The following is a 20,643-nucleotide window of genomic DNA, read 5'->3' as shown; positions in this document are numbered from 1 at the left end:
GCTCTTAAAATACAAGAATGAGTTTTGGAAGAAAAGATGTACAATAAGATGGGTTAAATTTGGAGATGAAAACCCAAAATACTTCCAAGCTGCAGCAACAGACAGTCACAGCAGAAATAAGATCTCACATGTAAAGTTGGATGATAGAATAATATCATCTCATGAAGAAAAGGCCCAAATTTTATTCAACTCTTTTAAAGACAGAATGGGCACTCCCGAGCACTTACAGTCTGTTCTAAATCTGAGCAGTTTGATACAGCATAACTCTAACCTAAATCTTTTATCCTCCATGCCTTCCAAGGATGAAATGGACCAAATAATAAAGCAAATGCCAAGTGATAGAGCTCCAGGATCTGATGGTTTCAATGGTATGTTTCTCAAGAAATGCTGGCATATCATCTCTGAGGATTTCTATGCTATGGCAGATCAATTTTTCAGTGGAGGAATCTCAATGCAGAACCTGAACAACTCTTTCATAACCCTAGTTCCAAAGAAACCCAACCCTGAAAGTCCAAATGATTACAGGCCTATTGCTTTGCAAAACTCTGTTCTGAAATTTGTCTCCAAGATTATGGCCAACAGACTGCAATCAGCTATCCTTGATATTATTCATGAGAATCAATATGTGTTTATTAAAGGTAGAACCATCCAGGATTGTCTAGCATGGAGCTTTGAATACATCCATCAGTGCCATCAAAGTAACAGGGAAATTGTAATTCTGAAAATATATTTTGAGAAAGCTTTTGATTTAGTGGAGTATGAGGCCATCATTCAAATCAATGGAACTATGTGTGGAACCCAAACTTGTACAAATCCAAAAGATGTATGATCTCTTCTTTTCTCATATTCAACCAGACATACCACTCACTCTCATATGGAAAAGCAAAGGCACAATGAAGATCAAGGTATTTCTATGGCTTCTAGTGATGGACATATTAAACACCAAAAATTTCTCTACTACTTAAGAAAAGCTTAGTGGTGGTGAGTCCTGAACAACTAAAGGCTAAGATTGCTCAAAGGATCCTCCCATTGCATCCAACGATCCACGCTCCTCCTCTCATCTCGTATCGACGCGCTCCTCCTTTCGCTCGCCGCTCTCTCCTTTCGCTCCTCCTTTCCTCTTTCTCGTATCGCCGCCGCCACCCCACATCCGCCGCCCTCGCGGCCCGACCTCGGGATTCATCACCCGCCTCCGCCAACTTCGTCACCTACCCGGCGCCGACTTCGTCCCTCCCCTCACCATCGCCGGAACCCTAACCACCGCCCCCTCGCGCCGCCCGACACCCGTCGACTAGCTTCACCGCCGACGTCATCCCTCCCCTCGCCATCGTCGGACGACACGCCTACACCCCGCCGCCGCCGCCCTCGCTGCCCCGACGTCATCCCTCCCCTGACCTTCGCCGCTCGCCGATTCCTCTAACCGCTGGCTCCTCGCGCCGCCAGACTCCGTCGACGAGGGCCGCCGCCAATGTCATCCCTCCCCTCACCGTCGGCCGCCGATTCGCACCGCCCGACCGACGCCGTGGCACATCCTGCTCACAACACTCGCTCTGGACAGGTATTCTTCGTTCCAATGCAGTCATACTGCTCGATGAAATGCCTTGATGAGAACATATTTAATTGCACATGATTGGCAGCGTTTCTATGTTATTGTCAGGCAGTATTTGTTTACTGATTATTGTTCCTAGATGCTACAGTGTTTGAACCAACTGCATGGTTTCTGTGTTTCAAAACGTGTAGGGCATATCTCCAGCTCCACATAGCTATATTAGTAGTGCATTTGTAAAGAATTGGCAATATTTCAGCTTTGGACTTCCATAGTTACTGACTTCCAACATCATTAACAATATCAAGTGAGTTTTTTTTTTAACGGTTGACATATGTGTTGTGAAATTCCAAAATACTATTACAGTCAATCACTCTTCATATAATTTTTCAGGTAAGAGCACCTTTCATACAAAACACAAAGTGCCCGGTGAAATATAAAACACAATTTAAAGCCTTTTTTTTAATAAATCTCCTGTACTAATGCAGTAAAATTGCACTTTCACACACCCACACAAAATTCAGTGCAAACCCAAAAAACAGAAGAGAAAAAAATTCCTCTAATCCCATTTTATCTGTAAGGATGTTGAAATGGCCTGGCAAAAAAAAAATTCCTTCGATGATAGGTGTACCTTATTTTATCTACCGATCTGATGTCTTGCATCATAATTATTTATATGAATGAATTGACAGCTCAATATTTGTCTACACCCTCCATTTTTTCCCCGATTCATCCATTGCCTGACTGTTTACATGAATGCATGTAGAATCTTGTGCTGTTTTGGTTCATAAGTTTAGTAGATAAAATCTTATGATGCAGTAGGAAATTCCTTTTTCCTTGGATGATATAAAAGTAACTTACTGTTTGGATGTGAGCAATTAGACATGTCACTAGCTAGCGCTTCAACAGATCAGGTCAAAGTATGTTCCCACCCATGTTTGCAAGTAAAAAGATTATGCAGGTCCATTTTGTTTGTTTACTATTCCTTGGTATTATTTCCCAAATTCAGTTGTTCAGCATGGGAAGGCTTCTTTTGTCAAAATGGGTGATGGTCAGTAATGCAGAGCTTTTATTTTGTAACTTTAGTGGCACAGATGGATTCTAACCAAGAATTTGAGAATATTATTAATCCATGTCGTATGCTTGTGTTAGGAGTTTATGACCCATGTAGAGAAGCATGTGGCAATAGTACAGTAGCATCTTGGATTAATCATCCTATCAATTGGAGTATTTGTGCATGGAAGTAAAAGTCAGATAAAGATTTACGACTGAATATGATTGTGTGTTTAAGCATAATATAATAAATTCATATGCTAATCTTAATTCATTTTCATGATTGTTGATTTGTAGGTATGCTTGCATTTTCTCCCGAGGGAAAACTCAAATAGTCTCAAATTCAGCTTACAAAACAGGAATGGAAGATCTTTGATTTCTGTTTTTTTTTTCTTTAGATTAAATCTGTTTTGCAGTTATGAGAAAACAAGGCCATTTGTTATTCTTATGTACGAGTATAATGCTTTGGCAGCAAATTTCTTTACTTACAGTTTCACCTCTTACTTGGAGTGCACTGTTTAGAAAAATATGATTCAGATTGCATTTCCCATTCAATATACGCTTCAATAAGGAATTGTGAGAGATGACCTTTGCATCCTTCTAGCTATTTATTTTCCACTTAAGATCTACGGAGTATCACATCAAGTGTCAGTTCTTGATGGCATGCCATTGACGAAGCCAGTCGTGCCTTCTGCCTGAACACAACGGACACTACCTCCCCACTTGAACAGGTAATCTGTCATGATGTATTTTTCTCTCCTAATTTGCACTGTGTTGAGATGAATCCTTCTGTACAGGCCAAATCTGGAACCTCTATCTTCATGGACTTCACAGCTCGACAACTCCATTCTCCAAACTCTGTTGTACAGAGCACCTGGGACAAGACTACCACCCACATCAAGCATGCCCAGGTATGTGGGTACCTGCATATGTTTTCTCGCTGGCATCCTGCTTGAGGAAATGCCAATTTGGGAGGGCCTAGGTGTGCAAAACTGATGTATGGATTGGTTCAAGAAAATGCAGCACAATATCTGAAGCTAGTATGTCAATATCCTTATTACCTATGTCTTTATCTCTGCACATCAGCGTTTGTGGTTAAATCACATCAAAGAAATTTTTACCAACAAACTCGTAGATCACAAGAAATATATTATGCAATATAGCCTGATCACTTAATGTTCAAATGTGCTCCAGCAAAATTCCTGAGGTTGCTATTTTAGAGATGTGCACCGGGATAGAATCCCAAATTCTAGAGTTAAGGTCATGTCCATGCTGCAATAGCCTGGAAACAAAATCAGAATATTACCTTCTTGTATTTGTTCTCTGCAGGAACATGGACCATTTCGCTAACCCGAAATGATTGGGTGTTAAAAAAAATTGCTTTCAGATATGTTGCATTTGCCTTGTAGAGTTGTTTCCCTTTTGCAACAGTGGAGACCTTTGATTCCTTCGAAGCTGGCAGGGTACTTGGATGCTTTAAAGGGATTGCTGCTTGTCAAAATTCACGAGATGAGGATCAAGTCTCAACTAATGATCAAGAAGATGGGAGACCGTGGAGTTCAGTTTTCCAGCTAGCTATAAGTATTCGGTAGTTCTGTAACTGTTTGATGTCTGTTGCTGTCATTTTTGTGCCAAGATGGACCGTTCCCTATTGAGATAGCTCGAGATGAACCGTTCTCTAGAGATATAGCTTTGGTTCTGTTGTTTTAGCAGCTTGGCATTTGGTTGCTGCTTAGCTCAGACTGGCTTGTTCTGCCTATCTGCTGAGCTAGCAGCTTTGCCTTTGTCCCATGCTGCTGCAAGTTAAAGCTTGAAACTCCAGCAAAACGTGTATCATACTCGTATGCTTTTAGTAAGGGTGTGTTTAGTTCACGCCAAAATTGAAAGTTTGGTTGAAATTGGAACGATGTGACGTAAAAGTTGGAAGTTTGTGTGTGTATGAAAGTTTTGATGTGATGGAAAAGTTGGAAGTTTGAAGAAAAAGTTTGGAACTAAACTCGGCCTAAAGCTGGGCGAAAGACTTTTGTCTAAAAAAAGGTCTGTTGCACTGATCACAAGAAAATAATGTGAACAGATAAACAAATGGTGGCAATAAAATTCAGAGATGTCCAATCCCTCTCATATATGTGTGAGAGAAAAATGTTAATTAATTCGGTGAAATTCAGCTAGGGATTTGCTGGCAGTACAAAATTTTGCCGTGGCGTTAGCACGGGCACACTACTAGTACTTCAAAGAAAACATTTCAACACTCAAGGAGGAGTCACTTGTAACATTTGCAATTTGACAACCACATAAAATTACATTCATCTGTTCTTCTCTTGTCCTTTTGCCCAACAATGTTGGAACTGTATTGGGATAAATTGGGATCTGACATTAGAATTCATGAACATGATCATGACTGCAAGAAGGCTTTTCCCACAACCTTTCTTTATGGAAAAATTAGGAATTGGATGTTGGAATATCTGGAATAGAAGAAATGATCATATTTTCAATAATGTGCCCATCAACTTCGGTAAATGGAAATTGGACTTCAAAGAAGATTTTACTCGGCATATGCACAGAGTAAAAGCATCAGACAAACCCAGCTGGCAATCATGAATTAACATCATTAGCTAATTGTCTTTGTTTTGTTTTCCTTTTTTCTTTCCTCTTCCCCCTTATATCCATCCTTTGTACATACTCTTTTTTTATTCTATATTCTAATATAGCACAGTAGGAGCCTCTCCTACTGTTTAAACCGTCAAAAAAAACTTTCACTTAATACGGAGCACTAGGAATCTAGGATACATCATCAATAATATAGAATTTCCATGGCATTTCATAGAATTTTGAATAAATCATCATCAAATGTGAATATATGATCTAAATTCAAAAAGTTTTATAACTTTTCCTCATATTTTACAAGATTTTCCTTCAATCATATAATATAACACCTAGTCCAAGGTGAAACTTATTTCAATGTACCTTGGTAGCAGCTAACCACAGTGGTAGTGACACAATGTTAAAGAAAACAGGTTTGTTTACTTTCAGTCAACTGAATTTTTGTGATTTCAATCAGTCTATTTTTAACCACAGAAGTCTAAAGCTGCCTACGGCTTGGGCGCCCGACGATTTCAAGAAAAATCGGGCGCTGACGTCATGCTGACATCAGCGCCCGATTTACATGCAAAACTATTTTAAACTGATTTTTCTCCTAAATTACCCATCCAAATCATTATCCGATTGCACCATTAAATTCGTTACAATTAAATCTTCAAAACAAGACCACACATGAATAAATTCGGACGAAAAAAATAGCTTATTATTTAATTATTTTTAAATGTTGCACGATGTTCCACCAGGCATATCGGAATTGTTTTACTAAGTAGATCGAAAATGTTTTACTCGTTTAAATTGGGTGTTGTTTCACCTTATATAAAAATAATGTTTCAACAAATAGCGAAAGAATGTTTCAGTTCACTACAACATTAGATCTATACATAGTGAAACATTGTGAGTACACTAGGTGAAACATTTTTTGGTGGAAAAAAAATAAACCAAATTCCCTTAATAGGGGGTTTCCAAAATATGTGGGTTTTTTGTTGCAATGGAATGTTTCGTTCACTGCAACATTAGATCTATGCATAGTGAAACATTGTGAGTACACTAGGTGAAACATTTTTCGGTGAAACAAAAAATAAACCAAATTCCCTTAATAGGGGGTTTCCAAAATATGTGGGTTTTTTGTTACAATAGATTATTTCAGTTCACTGCAACATTAGATCTATACATAGTGAAACATTACAAGTACACTTGGTGAAACATCTTTTGTGGAAAAGGAGAGGGATAAGTGGGTGGACCCATATGGGGAGAGGGGAGCGCGCGCATCGGGGGAGGGGAAGCGACCGATTTTTCCCACCTCCCCCCGGTCGCTCGATTATAATCAATTTCCGGCACATTCGGGTGGAGTTGCTTCCCTTGGGCAATGATTTTGCAGCAGCTGGCTAGCGGAGGAAGAGAATAGGAGTAAGTTGGCCAGCGTAACAGGGTGCCGACCGGCTGTACATTTAAAAGTTAACCCAGAGGTGCCTTGCTGCGCACAAACATATACTCTCTTCGTAAAAAGAATAAATCAAACTTTAGCTATGAATCCGACATGTGCTTATTCAGATTCATTTCTATAGTTTGATTTTTTTTTAAGACTGAGAGTGTAGATGTGGATGCTTCCACCATTGATGGGGAAGTGTGGAATCAGGAAACCAATTTAGCACATCTCTCGTTTTTCGCGTGCACGCTTTTCAAATTGCTAAACAGTGTGTTTTTTTACAAAAAGTTTCTATACAAAGGTTGCTTAAAAAAAATCATATTGATCTATTTTTGAAAAAAAAAAGCAAATACTTAATTAATCATGCGCTAATGTGGACCGCTTTGTTTTCCGTGCGAACAGCTTGGGTTGGGAACCCTGTGTTCTGAACACAGCCTTGTATTTGGTTCAATCTGACAAACAATACTTTCCAACGACTCTAGGAGGGTTGGAAAAAAAGGGGGCCTCTCATACTTGCTCGGATTTTGCCTAGTCCACCCACTCTTAGTATTCCCACTTAGGCTTATCGTGAGGTTGGTACCTAATCTCTCGTGAACGTAAAACAAAGTGACTTATTAGCACATGATTAATTAAGTATTAGCTTTTTTTTTCAAAAATGGATTAATATGATTTTAAGCAACTTTTCCATAGAAAACTTTTACAAAAAGAAAAACATACCGTTAAGCACTTTAAAAGCATGTGCGCGAAAAACGATAGAGATAAGTTAGGAAAGTTGGCTGCCGAACAAAGCCTTAGAATTGATTGATCAATTTAAGATATGTTTGATCATTCGTATTATTAATAAATTATATAATTATTATTTATTTTATTGCGACTTGATTTATCGTCAAATATTCTTTAAGCATGATTTTAATTTTTTATATTTACAAAACAAATTTAAATAAGACGAATGATCAAAATATTGTAAAAAAAAAAGTCAACGGCGTAGCATTATAAAAAATGGAGGTAGAATATTGTATCTTCGAGAGTATGCTTTAGGCAGCGAGGAAATGAAAAACGAAAAAGAAATAGGTAGATGAGTTGATACAATCACATAGTGAAGTGATCATGAGCAGTCAATTCTTTTCCTGGTTAAAACTGCCCAACTAGACACAGAGGTTACAAAATAGGCCATCGCTACTTAACTCTTTTTATGGCTTAAACTAACCACTGAAACCAGAGCAAACAATACTGTTCCTGGGCTTCCAAACTGAAAGAAATCACTAACGTCAAATCCACAACAAAGCTAACAGCAGCAGCAGCAGCGCGAGTGAGTTCATGGCAATGGATCAAAGTTGATACCACCGCGAGGAGTGTAGAAGCTCGTGTAAGGGAAGATGGTGTGGATGTCTTCCCTCCTGTACACCTTCTTGCCTCGTCGAGAGCTCACCTCAATGGTGAAGACGTCGCCATCGATCTCGGCGAAGATGACGCCGACGCCGTCGGCGAAGCCGACCAGATTAGGCGTGACGGAGTGGTGCTCACGTGGTCTCCGGATCAGCACGGTGAGCAGCGGCTCCAGGTTGATGCCTCGGAGCGGCGACCATGCCATGGCGCCGTCGCCGGTGGGCTCCCTCGACCAGAGGTGGAGCATGGACCGCCGCGCGAAAGCGAACCCCAGCCCGCCGCCGCCGCCGCTCTCCGCCGTCATGAGGAGGCCGTTGTCCGGCCATCCCCGGCCGGCCGCCGGCGAGTCGAACATCGCCAGCGTGTGGCCGCTCATGTCGCACTCGAGGATTTGGGCGCTCCGGACGCAGGGGAAGTAGATCGCGTTCCCCACTTGGACGCCGGGCTTCCCGACCTTGACGGCATCATCGGGATCGGGGTGCTCGCGCTCGAGCGCGATCGCGTCGCCCCAGGCGCCGGTCTCCGAGGAGTAGATGGCCGCGGAGGTGTTGCAGTAGCGGCCGGTGGACACGACCGCGACGAGGAAGGGGGCGCCGTGGCAGTGGCGGTGGTCGCAGCCGTCGGCGGCGCAGAGCACCGACGCGGACCAGTTGAAGTCCTCGAGGTAGCCCGGGAAGTCGAGCCGCCACCGGCGCCCCGTCATGGGGTCCCAGACGACGAGCTCGTGCTCCGCCGCGTCGCGCGAGAGCATGGTGCTGAAGAGGACGAGGCCGTGGCGGGCGTCGAGCGCGTACCAGTCGCAGTGGTGGGGGTGGGGGAGGCGGCGGAGGGACGAGGTGGGGGCGAACCAGGCGACGCCGGGATCTTCCCCGAGCTGGTTGAAGAGGAAGCCGAGGAGGGGGCGAGGCGTCCGGCGGCGGAGGTGGAACTCGCGGTGGCGGCGGAGGAAGACGGGGTCGGAGGAGAGGAGCCGCCGCCATGGCTTGCAGACGAGGGAGCAGCGGACGAGCAGCGCGGGGTCGCCAGGTGGGAGGCGGAGGAGGATCTCGCCGATGACGTCGTCGTTCAGCTCCGGCGGCAGCGAACAGCAGCGGCGGCGGCGCTTCGCCGCCGGCGGAGTCGTCATGCCGACGAGACGCGAGCGAGATGAGGACGAACGAGACGTGACCAATTTAATTTGAGTCTTGAGATGGCTCACTGACGTGTGGGCCCCGGTCCAGTGGGGTATGAAGATTCGAATTCAACCTGTATAAGATTTCCGTTAGTACAGCGTCTTTCTATCTGAATAATCCGAATGAACAAGCTCAGATCATATACCTCTGCAACTAAACAAGTTGATGCATCGCTCTTACAATCTTTTGAACAAGTATACAAATCTACTGAAGGACTTCATGTGGTACGAGACAAATCTTTTTAATCCTCGATGCAGATCACAATCACAAGTCACTATTGACTGCATTTTCCTCCGTAGTTTTTACTCGAGCCTTGTTTGAAGTTATATTCATTTAACTCGCTGTATGATCAATCTAAGCCTACAAGGAAAATAAACTGAACAGAGAATGGAATCATTTCATTTCCATGTATATGCCTGAAAATTCTGAAGCAACCTTGCTCAAAGACTGAAAACTGAAACTGAAAGTGTGTTTAATGTTTTAACTAAGATAAGCTTAGAAGAAAAAATGAAACATATGGTTCGGAAAATTATGATCACAAACAAATGGATGGGAAGAGCCCCAGTTGGAAAGGCTATTTTACTCTTTTGCTAACTAAAGTGCCCAACAGAAACAAAACACCGGTTTTCTTTGTAATACGCGTGAACTATATTCTGTAGTATATATAATAAATCATCTCTTCATTTACAGTAACACCTAAAAATCAAAGCAGGAAATGGCACCAAGTAATTAAGGTCAGCTAGCAAACAAAAAGGAAAACCAAAATGAGAACTGGATTATACCACGTCTAATCTACCAAACCCATGACAAGTATCCTCTCAACGTATAAGAATAACCAAAACCTACTTAACCAAATGGCAAAATTGGGATGCATCGCTTCCGTGCAGATTTCTGCATTCGTCGCTTTAAGTAATTCACCAACACCTCCAAGCTGAATACGAGACACTTCAGGCCTGCAAACATTAGCGCTTCAGGGTAGAAACAGTAATAGGCTCAATCTAGCATGACCTGAAAATCAAGATATAGAAAAAGTTAAAATCGTTTTACTGCTTAATATTTACCACGATTTTGAGACAGTGGAATTGTCCCTACTACCAAGAAATAGTACCAATAAGAAATATTATTCACACCCCCAAAAAAGGATAGCAGGAATTTAGATCCTTGAGCCAGCATCACAACCTACGTGCACGGTGCACCCAGCAATCATATATTGATATCCCTGAGCTTCTCTTGAATAGTACATATTCTGCCCTTGATGCCCCTAAATCCAGGCTATGTGCAACCTGAGCTAACATGGGTGGCACATCAAACAGGCAGTGTATGCTTCTGCTCATCAACCCCAAATTTTGTTCCAGCTGGTCTCTTCTTTTGATTTATCAGTATGCCTTCTTCAGTAATGGAGCAAGGTAATTAGGTAAACCAGGACATATGTTCCATGTTTAATGCCAAATCCTGTACAGACAGAAGCCAAAATAAATAAAAGGAAAGTAAAGGTGTAAAACATTAGGAAAGATATCCTTACAAACAACTGTCAGAAAAAAATATATTTGTGTCTAAACAAAAGAAATAATGATTTCCAACACACTCATTTCCCATTTAGCCATTTCTGTAACTGTTACCATTATGAGGGAGCTTGTTCTGACCCACCATGAATTCAATCCCTAGGATGACATAGTGTGTCTCATTTGTTTAGAATATGCACATGCATGTGTGTTCAACGGACAAGTTGGACCTTGGTTTCTTGGATGTCTGAGTTTCTCTGGAGTTTGTAGTAAAAGATGCATGTGTGTGCTGTGAGTGGGTGCGTGATTTGGTAGCTTCTAATTTCTACTGTAGAAATCAGATAACACAGTTATCATATTACTAACAAGACTTATACTCATTTGGAAGCTTATCAAAAGTTTCAAACTTTCAAGTTTCAACTAATACAGCAACTAAAGAAATCACATAAGAGAAAATATGCTGATATAACTATTGCACAGGAACAAAAATTGCATACCTTTTCCTTTTGGCTTTGAAGAAGTGTTTTTTTTTTCTTTTAGATAATATTCATCAATAGGCACATGGATAGAAGTCACCAATAATCTCCACATGAGCATTGGTATTGTTTGAAGTGATGAAACCTATTATTGTCCCTCACAATTATCTCTCTACCAACGATACCAGATATGAACTTGAATGCGCGATGACAATCCACACATATTCTCAGGTTCTTCATGATTCTTATAGGTACACCAGGTGGTATGCAAATAAGTCCAAAGGCCAGAGCAAGCTTCTCACTGTGTTGGAACACCTCTGATTCTTTCTCTTCTTCCTCAAGATCATAAAGGGAATATTGTGTGTCTGGCATGTATCCAGCAGCTTGCATTTGCTTTCTGAGCTTGCTTAGTAACGCCTGGATCTCATTATACATTTCATGTTTGGTGTCCTTTGCTCGGAAAACATGAACAACATTTTTCCAGGTAACCCAGCTGCAACCCGGGTCCTTCTTTATTCCAACATTCTTCATCTCCTTCCTTATATCTGTTGCTTCTGCCCACCTGGACAAGTTTGAAAGATACATTAAGTAAATAACAAAAGAGTAAAGTGTACGGGTGGTCCATAAACTTGTATTGGTGTGTCACCTAGGTCCCTGAACTATCAAAATGCATTTTTGGGTCCCTCAACTTGTCTCGGGTGTCATATAAGTCCAAACGGGCTCTAAACCGCTCCGTGTACTAACGTGGCATGCCATGGTGGTGCCTACGTGTCAGTAGAACCCATATGTCAGTCACATATAGAAAAAAATTAAGAACATATTTTTTTCTCCTCTCCTTTTTATTTATTTTTCAAAATTAAAAACTTCCTTTTCTCCTCAATCTCCCTTCTTTTTAAATTTTATTTTTTCAATGTGAGTGACATGTGGATCCCACGGACACATAAGCATTAGCGTGGCATGCCACGTCATCTCACAAAGCGGGTTAGAACTCGTTTGGACCTATATGACACCCGAGACAAGTTGAGGGACCTAAAAATGCAATTTGAGAGTTCAGGGACTTAAGTGACACACTTGCACAAGTTTAGGGACCGCCGGTGCACTTCACTCATAACAAAAATTATGAGCAACAAGTTTCAGGAATCAGCATTAGTCTACTTCAAGTTCTCAACAAGCACCTTCGAGATTATATTTTCACAGCTGATTGGAAGTATATGGATTATGGCATACAAATGCTCATCTAATCTGCATTGAATTCTGGCAGATATGCTGACAAATGTACCTTACAATTCTGCAATATAGTGCTTCAACTTAGCCTTTTATATTAGTTTACCGCTTGTCCATCAATGATGGAGATTATTTATAATCATTAAAAACTCAGGGACATTCCACATTCAGAAGAAGCCAAGAGACATCAAAATATACTTCGCTATGTCCTAGAGCTAAGTTCAATCAAATGACATCAGGAGTATGAAATTTACTGAGAAATCACCGGGAGTGGCTTTTTGTTTGTTTGTGTGTGTGTATCTGTGTTTGGACCTGAGATAGCCTGGAACCTGGAACTTTAACGTAAACATCAAAGTGAATAAGGTAATTTTACCTGCCAGCTGAAGCAAACATATTTGAGAGCAGTACATGATTGCCAGAGTCCTGGGGGTCAAGTTCAAACAACTTCTCAGCTGCAATCCTTCCCAATTCTGTCTTCCCATGCATTTTGCACGCCCCAAGTAGAGCTCCCCATACAGAAATGGAAGGTCTCATAGGCATCCCCTGTATGACCTCGTAAGCCTGTTCTTCCATTCCTGCACGACCAAGCAAGTCAACCACACAAGCATAATGCTCAGTCCGTGGCTCTATCCCGAACCTCTCCCTCATTGTCTCAAACAATTCATAGCCGTCCTTTGTTAAACCTCCTCTGCTGCATGAAGTGATCACATTGACAAGGGTGATGTAATTAGGTGCTGTCTCCCCACTCCTTATCATATCATCAAATACCAGAAGTGCATTCTGAGCATCACCAATGTGAGCATAACCACCGATCATTGCATTCCAAGTGACAAGATTCCTCTGTGGTGTCTCATAAAAAATCTGTTCGGCATCTTCAACACAGCCACACTTCCCATACATGTCAACCAATGCACTCGCAACAAAAATGTTTGCATCAATACAAGAACGGACAGCAACCGCATGCAGAGCGCGTCCAAGGTGAAGGCCTAGCAGCCCTGCACATGTAGTGAGCGCACTGGAAACCATGAAATCCGTTGGCTCTTCCCCAGAACGCCTTGCACCCAGGTATGCTGCAAAAGCCTCCTCTTCTGCGCCGTTCTGAGCATATGCAGCAACCATTGAACACCAGGACACGCTATTCCTAACTCCCATGCCATCAAATACCGCCCTTGCCTTCCCTGCACATCGGCACTTCCCATAGAAATCAACCATTGAATTCAACACAGAGACATCCATCTCAAACCCACACTTCACAACGAAGCCATGGAACTGCTCCCCGAGTGACAAGTACATCGCCCCAGCACACGCGTTGAAGAATGCACAGACCGAGACCACATTCGGAAGCCCACCAGCCTCCCGGAGCCCAAAATAAGCCTCAATTGTCTCCAGGGGCCTCCCGTCGAGCACAGCATTCGTCATGACAGCGTTCCACGCAACCACGTTCCTGTTCGGCATTTCACCAAACAGGTGGCGGGCCAGCTTGAGGCGTCCGGTCTTGAAGTACATGTCCAGCGCCGCGCAGGACACGAAGGGGTCGACGGGGAGGTAACCAAACCTGATGGCGAGGGAGTGTACCTGGGGCCCGATGGTGGAGCGCAGAGGCGCGGAAGCGGCGGCCTTGAAGGCCGACGGGAAGGTGAAGTCGTTGGGGCGCAGGCCGAGGCGGAGCATGCCGGCGAACGCGGAGAGCGCCGGGAGAGGGCGGCCGTGCTGCGCCGCGCCGGATATGAAAGCGGTGTACGAAACCACGGTGGGGTGTGGGTCGGAGGCGAGAGCCGCCGCCGCCGCCGCGGGGAGGTCGAGCTTGGAGTAGAGGTTGACGAGGTGCGCGCAGATGAAGGGCGGGAGTGCCGGGGCGATCAGCCTCAGCGCTCGCGCGTGCGCGGCCCGGCCGAGGCGCGGCGAGCGCGACGCGATGGCCGACTCGAACGCCGCCGCCAGCAGCTGCGGGTCGGCGGGCGCCACCGCCGCGGCGGCGGCGGCTCGGCGCATTTGGGGTTTGCAAATTCTTTTTGGCGCGTACTCCTATAGGCCTACTGGGCCCAAAGCCTCATATATTTTTAGAGACACGGACCAAATTAGTTGGCCACGTGTTCCGGTTTTCTTTTTCGCTTCACTGAAATTCTCCCAAATGTAGCAATGTTTTCATTTGTTTTGTCAATAGGACAATTTGGTTACATAATAAAAACTTGTGTAATAAAGTTTGTTCGCTACGTATTCCAGTCTTTTTTTTTTCTCTTCACTGAAAATTTCTCCCAAATGTTCCACTATTTTCATTTGTTTTGTCAATAGGACAATTTGGTTACACCAAAACTGTGTAATGAAGTTAGTTGGCCACGTGTTTATTCTCTTCAATGAAATTTTCTCCCAAATGTTGCAGTATTTTAACTTTTTTTTGTCAATAGGATAATTTGGAAACAGAAAAAACTTGTGTGATCAAGTACAAGTTCTGGGACCAATATTTTTTCTTTTAAAAAAAGAAACTAAATAAAACTCATACAGATACAGGAGTGGATGACAAAATTATTACATCGTTCTACGACCTGGTTATCTTCTAACGTGTCAACTTGTAACTTTCTCCCATTAAGATTCTTTAGCTGGATAACAATTCAAAGCATTGGGAGAATAGCTACTTTAGTCACTAAACTTTCTCTGTAGGATCAGTTTAGTCCCTAACATTTTAAATGGTCCAAAGAAATCCTTAACCTTTGTCATAAGGCCTAGAATAGTCCTTGGGTCCACCAAAATCATCCTATGGATATGCCATGTCATCATTCATGCAAAATCTATGATGAATTGTCCAATTTAGCCTTACGTATATCATAGAAAAATAAATATAAAGATGAATTAGACATAACCATAGGAAAAAAGTACTTCTTTTTTCACCCTTTTGAGGTATATTTTTGCTCTTACATATACCATATATTTTTTTTAACTTTTTTCTTTTATTTTTTATTTTCCTATGCATAAGGGTAAATTGGACAAATCATAAAGATTTTGCATAGGAATGTGACATGGCATGTCCATGTGGCGATTTTGGTGGGACCAAGGACTATATTAGCCTACATGACAAATTTAAAGGACTTGTTTGGACAATATGAAAGATTAAGGACTAAAATGACTCAGGAGCGAAACTTTAGGGACCATATTAGCTATTCTCCCCAAAGCGCTTAAGCTATGCGTTTTTGTGCCGCGTGGACTTCGATCAGTATTTGAGTTCGGATAAAATTCCTCCAAAAAGATGAGAAAACCTCTCATGCACGATCCAATGTCGCGTTCTCTTAAATTTCTCAAACTCTGGCGCTATAAATACACGTCGCGGACCATGCAAAAATCCAATCCAATTAATCAATCGATCGATCCCAGTATATATCCCACCATGGCGCGTTCCAAGCTTCCTCTCCTCCTCGTCCTCGCCGTGGTCACCGCGGCGGTGTCGTCGGCGTGGCTCCCGTCGCGGGCCTCGGCGGCCAGCGATGCCGCCGCCGGCGGCGAGTACTGCCGCGACTCCCTGAGCGGGCTGCTCGCGTGCAGGGACTTCATGTTCGGCGGCGCGGCGGTCGCGTCGCCGGCGTGCTGCGCGGCGTACAGCGCGGCGTTCGACGCCGACCCGTTCTGCCTCTGCTACATCGCCGACGGCGTCTACGGCCGCTCCACCGGCTACGACGTCAACGTCACCCACGCCCTCGAGATCCCCGTCAGCTGCGGCCTCGCCACGCCGCCCATCGAGCTCTGCAACAGTAAGCATACACCTCACCTCGCCGCCGGCGACCGGCGTGCCGGCGCCGGCGCGTCGCCGGATCGTGTCACTGACACTGACTGACTCTGCCGTTTAATTTAATTTCTTGGATCTTGCAGTGCAAGGTCTGGTGCTTCCTCCCTACGAGCCGTCGTCGCCGCAGCAGCCTCCATCAGCGGGGAAGCTAGCAGAGTCTCCGGCGGCCACGCCGGCGCAATCTCCAACGGCGGCGCCTTCGCTGCCACAGGCGCCCAAGCCGTCGTCCCCGCCGCCGTTCACTTCGCCGTCGCCACTGCCGCCACCGCCGCCGCCACCGACCTCTCATGGAGCGCGTGGTGCGACAATGGGGATCGGTACGGTGGCTGCTGCGGTGGCCATGACGACCTTGCTGGCCTTACTATCTTAGGAGATGTTTACTAATAGTAGTAGTATAAATTAGAGTGGTAGATGTTTACTAATAGTAATAGTAAACTACTACCTCCGTTTTTTAAGAGATGACACCGTTGACTTTTTCTCACATGTTTGACCATTCGTCTTATTCAAAAATTTTATGTAAATATATAAGATATAAATCACACTTAAAGTACTATGAGTGATAAAACAACTCATAACAAAATAAATTATAATTACGTAAATTTTTTGAATAAGACGAATGGTCAAACATGTGAGAAAAAGTTAACGGCGTCATCTATTAAAAAACGGAGGGAGTATAAATTAGAGTGGTAGATTAGTATGATCAATGTCGGTGAATTTTTAGTTAAATTAGACTATCAATGGGATATTAACAGATTGATTGTATATAATTAATCTAGTCAGATTTTATTAATGCAACTATGTTATTCCACCTTAATTTTCCATCCATTTTTTACGCATATATATGCAATTATGTTCTTATTTATTTATACCTTAATTTTTCATGTTTATATATACGGAGTATTGAGGGTTCTGGATTTTTCCATTGTCCTCCGCCAAATCAGCGTTAGAGCAAATCTTATCTTCCATGACATCGGCCGATGCTGCCGTTGCCCCCCCCCCCCCCCCCTCCAAACATTTTTTATCATAGACTCCTTCTGTTCCATTTTAAATACAGCCATGATTTTCTGTGTACAAATTTAACTGTCTGTCTTATTTAAAAAAATTAAAAAATATAAGTCACATATAAAGTACTATTTATAATTTATCATCTCATAACAATAAAAATTAAAAAATTTTCAAATAAGATGAACGATTAAAGTTGGACACCGAAACTTCCGGTTACGCTTAAAATGGGATGGAGGGAGTATCTTGAAAATCTACATGTACTAACTCATGCCAAAACCACTCAAAAACTATAATGGACGAGGGTTGTTTGTCTAGTGTGAAAAATTAAGGATGCCAAATGTTTAGAATTGTAGTTCATGACAGTAATTTGGACTGCACCAATAGTTTAGGGGTAGTTTAGAGGGAAAGTACAGAGGGTGGAGGTATATAGATAAAATAAATATAACTCTCTATTGTGTTAAAACAATAGAAAAAATCACTAAACTTGAAAGATTTTAGTAAACCATTTGACAAAGTAAAAAAAGATCATGAATATAAATATAACTTTGTATTGAGTTGAAAGGCATATTCAATTTCAAAAATATAAATATATACATATAAATGCAACTCTCTATTGAGTTCAAAAAAAATTCAAAATACTCTAGACCTGAGAGAATTGAGTGGAAAAGAAATACATGAATACGAGAAAGGGCTTAGAGCAGATACAATAGCGCTATTAAGCCTGCTCCAAAACTTGTTAATCAACTTAATCTGAGATTAAGGAAAGAAAATTATAGAGAAAGAAAAAGAAACAAGCGGGCGATTGTTTTGACGCCAGCGCTTGCACAGCTCCCAAACCGTAAGGCCTGCGTGCAGCCAGAAGAGGCGATAAAAATACGTTTATGTGGGTCTCACACAGAACCCTCTCCGATGTATCCATACAAGTATTTAATGATTTAATGTATGTATGCTTTAACCAAGATAGCTTATAGCTAACTTGTAGTTAGCTTATTATATGAGTTGACTTTTAAGTTACCACTACTTGACATGATAAAATTTTGGAACTTGCTGTTAGCTGCACTATTGGCCTTGCTATTAGGACCAGAAGGTTCGGTACTACGGCGTAGGCTCAGATATATGTAGCTTGATGTATTGATTCACACTGTAATAATGTTGACGAAGAGAGTTTTGCAGTATAAAATACTGTGGGAAGTTGATCGAGTAAAAATATACCCCCTCTATTTCATAATACAAGGTACAACTAATTTTCTTAAATGTTCCATAATATAAGGCATGCATGCAAGCATGTAATTAACTATGACATCTTCTCCATTAAATTATTATTATTTTAAATTCTCCACTCATGTTATCTAATCCTATTGGATGCATGCATTATCTTTATTAGGATGATCCAAACTACAAGATGATAATAATTATTTCTTAGTCTTTGAGTTAAAGGTGGTTGTGCCTTATAATATTTTGGAATGGAGGGAGTACTATTTTTTAATCAGTTGGCGTATAAATTTTAGTCGGTAGTCTATAATTAATTCATACCTAGAATTAATAATGAGTAAAGTGCACGGGCGGTCCTTAAACTTGTAGAGGTGTGCCATATATGTCCTTAATCTCTCAAAATACATATCCAGATCCCAAAACTTGTCATAGTGTGCCATCTATATCCCAAATCGCCACAACCCCTTTAGGATCCTACGTGGCGCTGATGTGGCATGTGACACAGATATAACATGGCGTAATTTTAACTGACAAATGGGACCCATTTAAAAATATTCTTTTTTCCTTCTATTGTATTTTCCTTTCTTCTCCTTGAGAAGAAAATGGAAAAGAAAAAGAAAAGAAAAAAAAAGACACGTCACGTCCATGTGGCAGGTTACATCAGCGCCACGTAGAATCTAAGTGGGGATGTGTTGATTTGGGATCTAGATGATACACTTTGACAAGTCCTGGGACCTAGATATGCATTTTGAGAGTTTGGGGACCTATATGACACACCGCTACAAGTTTAAGGACCACCCGTGCACTTTACTCATTAATAATTATCATTGAAATTCATTCGATAATTACGTACATTTCTTTATAATATATTGTTTTCTTAATAGGTTGACATCTAAATTTTAATTGGCCTGCATGAATAACAAATAAATCAATGTAACATTGTAGACCAGAAAAGTGATGTGTATAATTTTACCGGTCTATATTAAACAAGCTAGCTAATGGTTACAAGAGTCTCAGTAGCATCTTAGGTCCTGGGTTCGACTCTCCATGGGAGCGTATTTTTCAGGATTTAACGGCTTTTTACTTTCAGTGATAGGCGACGTATCCGTGGACAGCGAAGCGCCTATGGTGACTTCGTCAATCTCCAAGATGGATTTGCCGGCCCAGTTTTTAAAGATGCTCGTAGGGGTAGGGTTTGCGTACGTGCATTATGAGTGTCTACGTTGTACTGTGTAATTCTAAAAAAACATTGTAGAAAAAATAAAAAGAATGGGAGAGAGAGAACACACACTAAACAATAATAAGTGTAATTCTAAAAAAAAACATTGTAGAAAAAAAAGTCATGGGTTTGACTTTCTATGGGAGTGTATCTTGCGTATTTTTCAGGATTTACAGCTTTGTACTTTCAGTGGTAGGCGACGTATCCGTTGACAGTGAAGCGCCTGTGATGACTTCGTCAATCTCCAAGATGGATTTGCTGGTCCAGTCCTTGAAGATGCTCATAGGGGTAGGGTTTGCGTGCGTGCGTTATGAGTATCTGCGTTGTACTATGTAATTAAAAAAACATTGTAAAAAAATAAAAAAGAATGTGAGAAAGAGAACACACACTAAACAATAATAAGTGTAATTCTGAAAAAAAAATTGTAGAAAAAAAATAAAAAAGAATGGGAGAGAGAGAACTGTAGAAAAAATAAAAAAGAATGTGAGAGAGAGAACACACACTAAACAATAATAAGTGTAATTCTTAAAAAAAACATTGTAGAATAAAAATAAAAAAAGAATGGGAGAAGAATGTGAGAGAGAGAACACACACTAAACAATAATAAGTGTAATTCTTAAAAAAAGTATTGTAGAATAAAAATAAAAAAAGAATGGGAGAGAGAGAACACAGAGTGAACAAAAATAAGTCTTTAGACCAATGAAACTTCAATACTCAAATGCCTGATATCACTTGCAAACAAAAAACACGGTTCAATTTATAAGCAGTGCTGCTGTGGTTTGGTTAGCGAGGTGGGATTAAACACCGCACTCTTTGGGCCTTGAAAGTTGAAATGCAAGTGATAGGCCCACGTCTCATACATGCGCCCACAGCCCATCTGCTTCTGCTAAGATGTCACCGGCGCCGTGAGCTGCCATGGCGCTCGTGCACGCCGGCGGCGATACGCTCGCCAAGCCGGTGCGAGCCACGCTCGCCACCAAAACGGAGCCACCGGAGAAGAAGTATTGCGTTCCAGCCGCAAGAACGCTTCGAGAAGCTTCGAGCTTGCA

General features: G+C 42.1%; 3 protein-coding genes and 1 long non-coding RNA gene across 10 annotated transcripts; 2 read left to right on the top strand and 2 right to left on the bottom strand.

The window, feature by feature from the left end:
• The first annotated feature begins 1,054 nt into the window (after window positions 1-1,054).
• On the top strand, window positions 1,055-4,746 carry LOC127754084 (uncharacterized). Of its 3 annotated transcripts, XR_008012761.1 has the most exons (4): window positions 1,055-1,558; window positions 2,897-3,330; window positions 3,397-3,510; window positions 3,929-4,738. It is a non-coding gene; the product is annotated as an uncharacterized LOC127754084 (long non-coding RNA). The 3 variants fall into 3 exon arrangements; XR_008012762.1 differs by having other exon boundaries at window positions 3,204-3,330; window positions 3,397-4,746; XR_008012760.1 differs by having other exon boundaries at window positions 3,397-4,745.
• A 3,029-nt stretch (window positions 4,747-7,775) lies between these two features.
• LOC127755524 (uncharacterized) lies at window positions 7,776-9,594 on the bottom strand. The gene has a single exon (XM_052281204.1). It carries the CDS (start codon window positions 9,133-9,135, stop codon window positions 7,939-7,941), a length of 1,197 nt encoding a protein of 398 aa, XP_052137164.1. The 5' UTR covers window positions 9,136-9,594; the 3' UTR covers window positions 7,776-7,938.
• Window positions 9,595-9,774: 180 nt separating this feature from the next.
• On the bottom strand, window positions 9,775-14,375 carry LOC127753961 (pentatricopeptide repeat-containing protein At4g14850). 5 transcript variants are annotated; one of them, XM_052279409.1, is made up of 4 exons: window positions 12,757-14,375; window positions 11,181-11,721; window positions 10,290-10,633; window positions 9,776-10,189 (listed from the first exon to the last, which is right to left on the bottom strand). In XM_052279409.1, exons 1-2 carry the CDS (start codon window positions 14,373-14,375, stop codon window positions 11,256-11,258), a joined length of 2,085 nt encoding a protein of 694 aa, XP_052135369.1. In that variant the 3' UTR covers window positions 9,776-10,189; window positions 10,290-10,633; window positions 11,181-11,255. The 5 variants fall into 5 exon arrangements, with proteins under 5 accessions (XP_052135368.1, XP_052135369.1, XP_052135370.1 ...); XM_052279410.1 differs by having other exon boundaries at window positions 10,312-10,633; XM_052279411.1 differs by having other exon boundaries at window positions 10,361-10,633.
• Window positions 14,376-15,762: 1,387 nt separating this feature from the next.
• LOC127755795 (non-specific lipid transfer protein GPI-anchored 19-like) lies at window positions 15,763-16,607 on the top strand. Its single transcript, XM_052281439.1, has 2 exons — window positions 15,763-16,123; window positions 16,242-16,607. The coding sequence occupies exons 1-2, from the start codon at window positions 15,763-15,765 to the stop codon at window positions 16,526-16,528; spliced, it is 648 nt and encodes a 215-aa protein (XP_052137399.1). The 3' UTR covers window positions 16,529-16,607.
• The last annotated feature ends 4,036 nt before the right edge of the window (window positions 16,608-20,643 follow it).

This window comes from Oryza glaberrima, chromosome 11 (genome assembly GCF_000147395.1).
Source record: "Oryza glaberrima chromosome 11, OglaRS2, whole genome shotgun sequence".
Classification (NCBI taxonomy): Eukaryota; Viridiplantae; Streptophyta; class Magnoliopsida; order Poales; family Poaceae; genus Oryza; species Oryza glaberrima.
Note: the sequence above shows the minus strand (reverse complement) of the source record. Positions and strands in the feature narration are given on the sequence as shown.

Bases quoted from the DNA above. Each gene is read 5' to 3' on its own strand.
- LOC127755524 (XM_052281204.1), bottom strand. From the start codon at position 9,135: ATGACGACTCCGCCGGCGGCGAAGCGCCGCCGCCGCTGCTGTTCGCTG.
- LOC127755795 (XM_052281439.1), top strand. From the start codon at position 15,763: ATGGCGCGTTCCAAGCTTCCTCTCCTCCTCGTCCTCGCCGTGGTCACC. The intron at 16,124-16,241 runs GTAAGCATACAC...TGGATCTTGCAG, and splicing joins GCCCATCGAGCTCTGCAACA to TGCAAGGTCTGGTGCTTCCT.
- LOC127753961 (XM_052279408.1), bottom strand. From the start codon at position 14,375: ATGCGCCGAGCCGCCGCCGCCGCGGCGGTGGCGCCCGCCGACCCGCAG. The intron at 11,722-12,756 runs GTAAAATTACCT...AAACTTGTCCAG, and splicing joins ATGTTTGCTTCAGCTGGCAG to GTGGGCAGAAGCAACAGATA.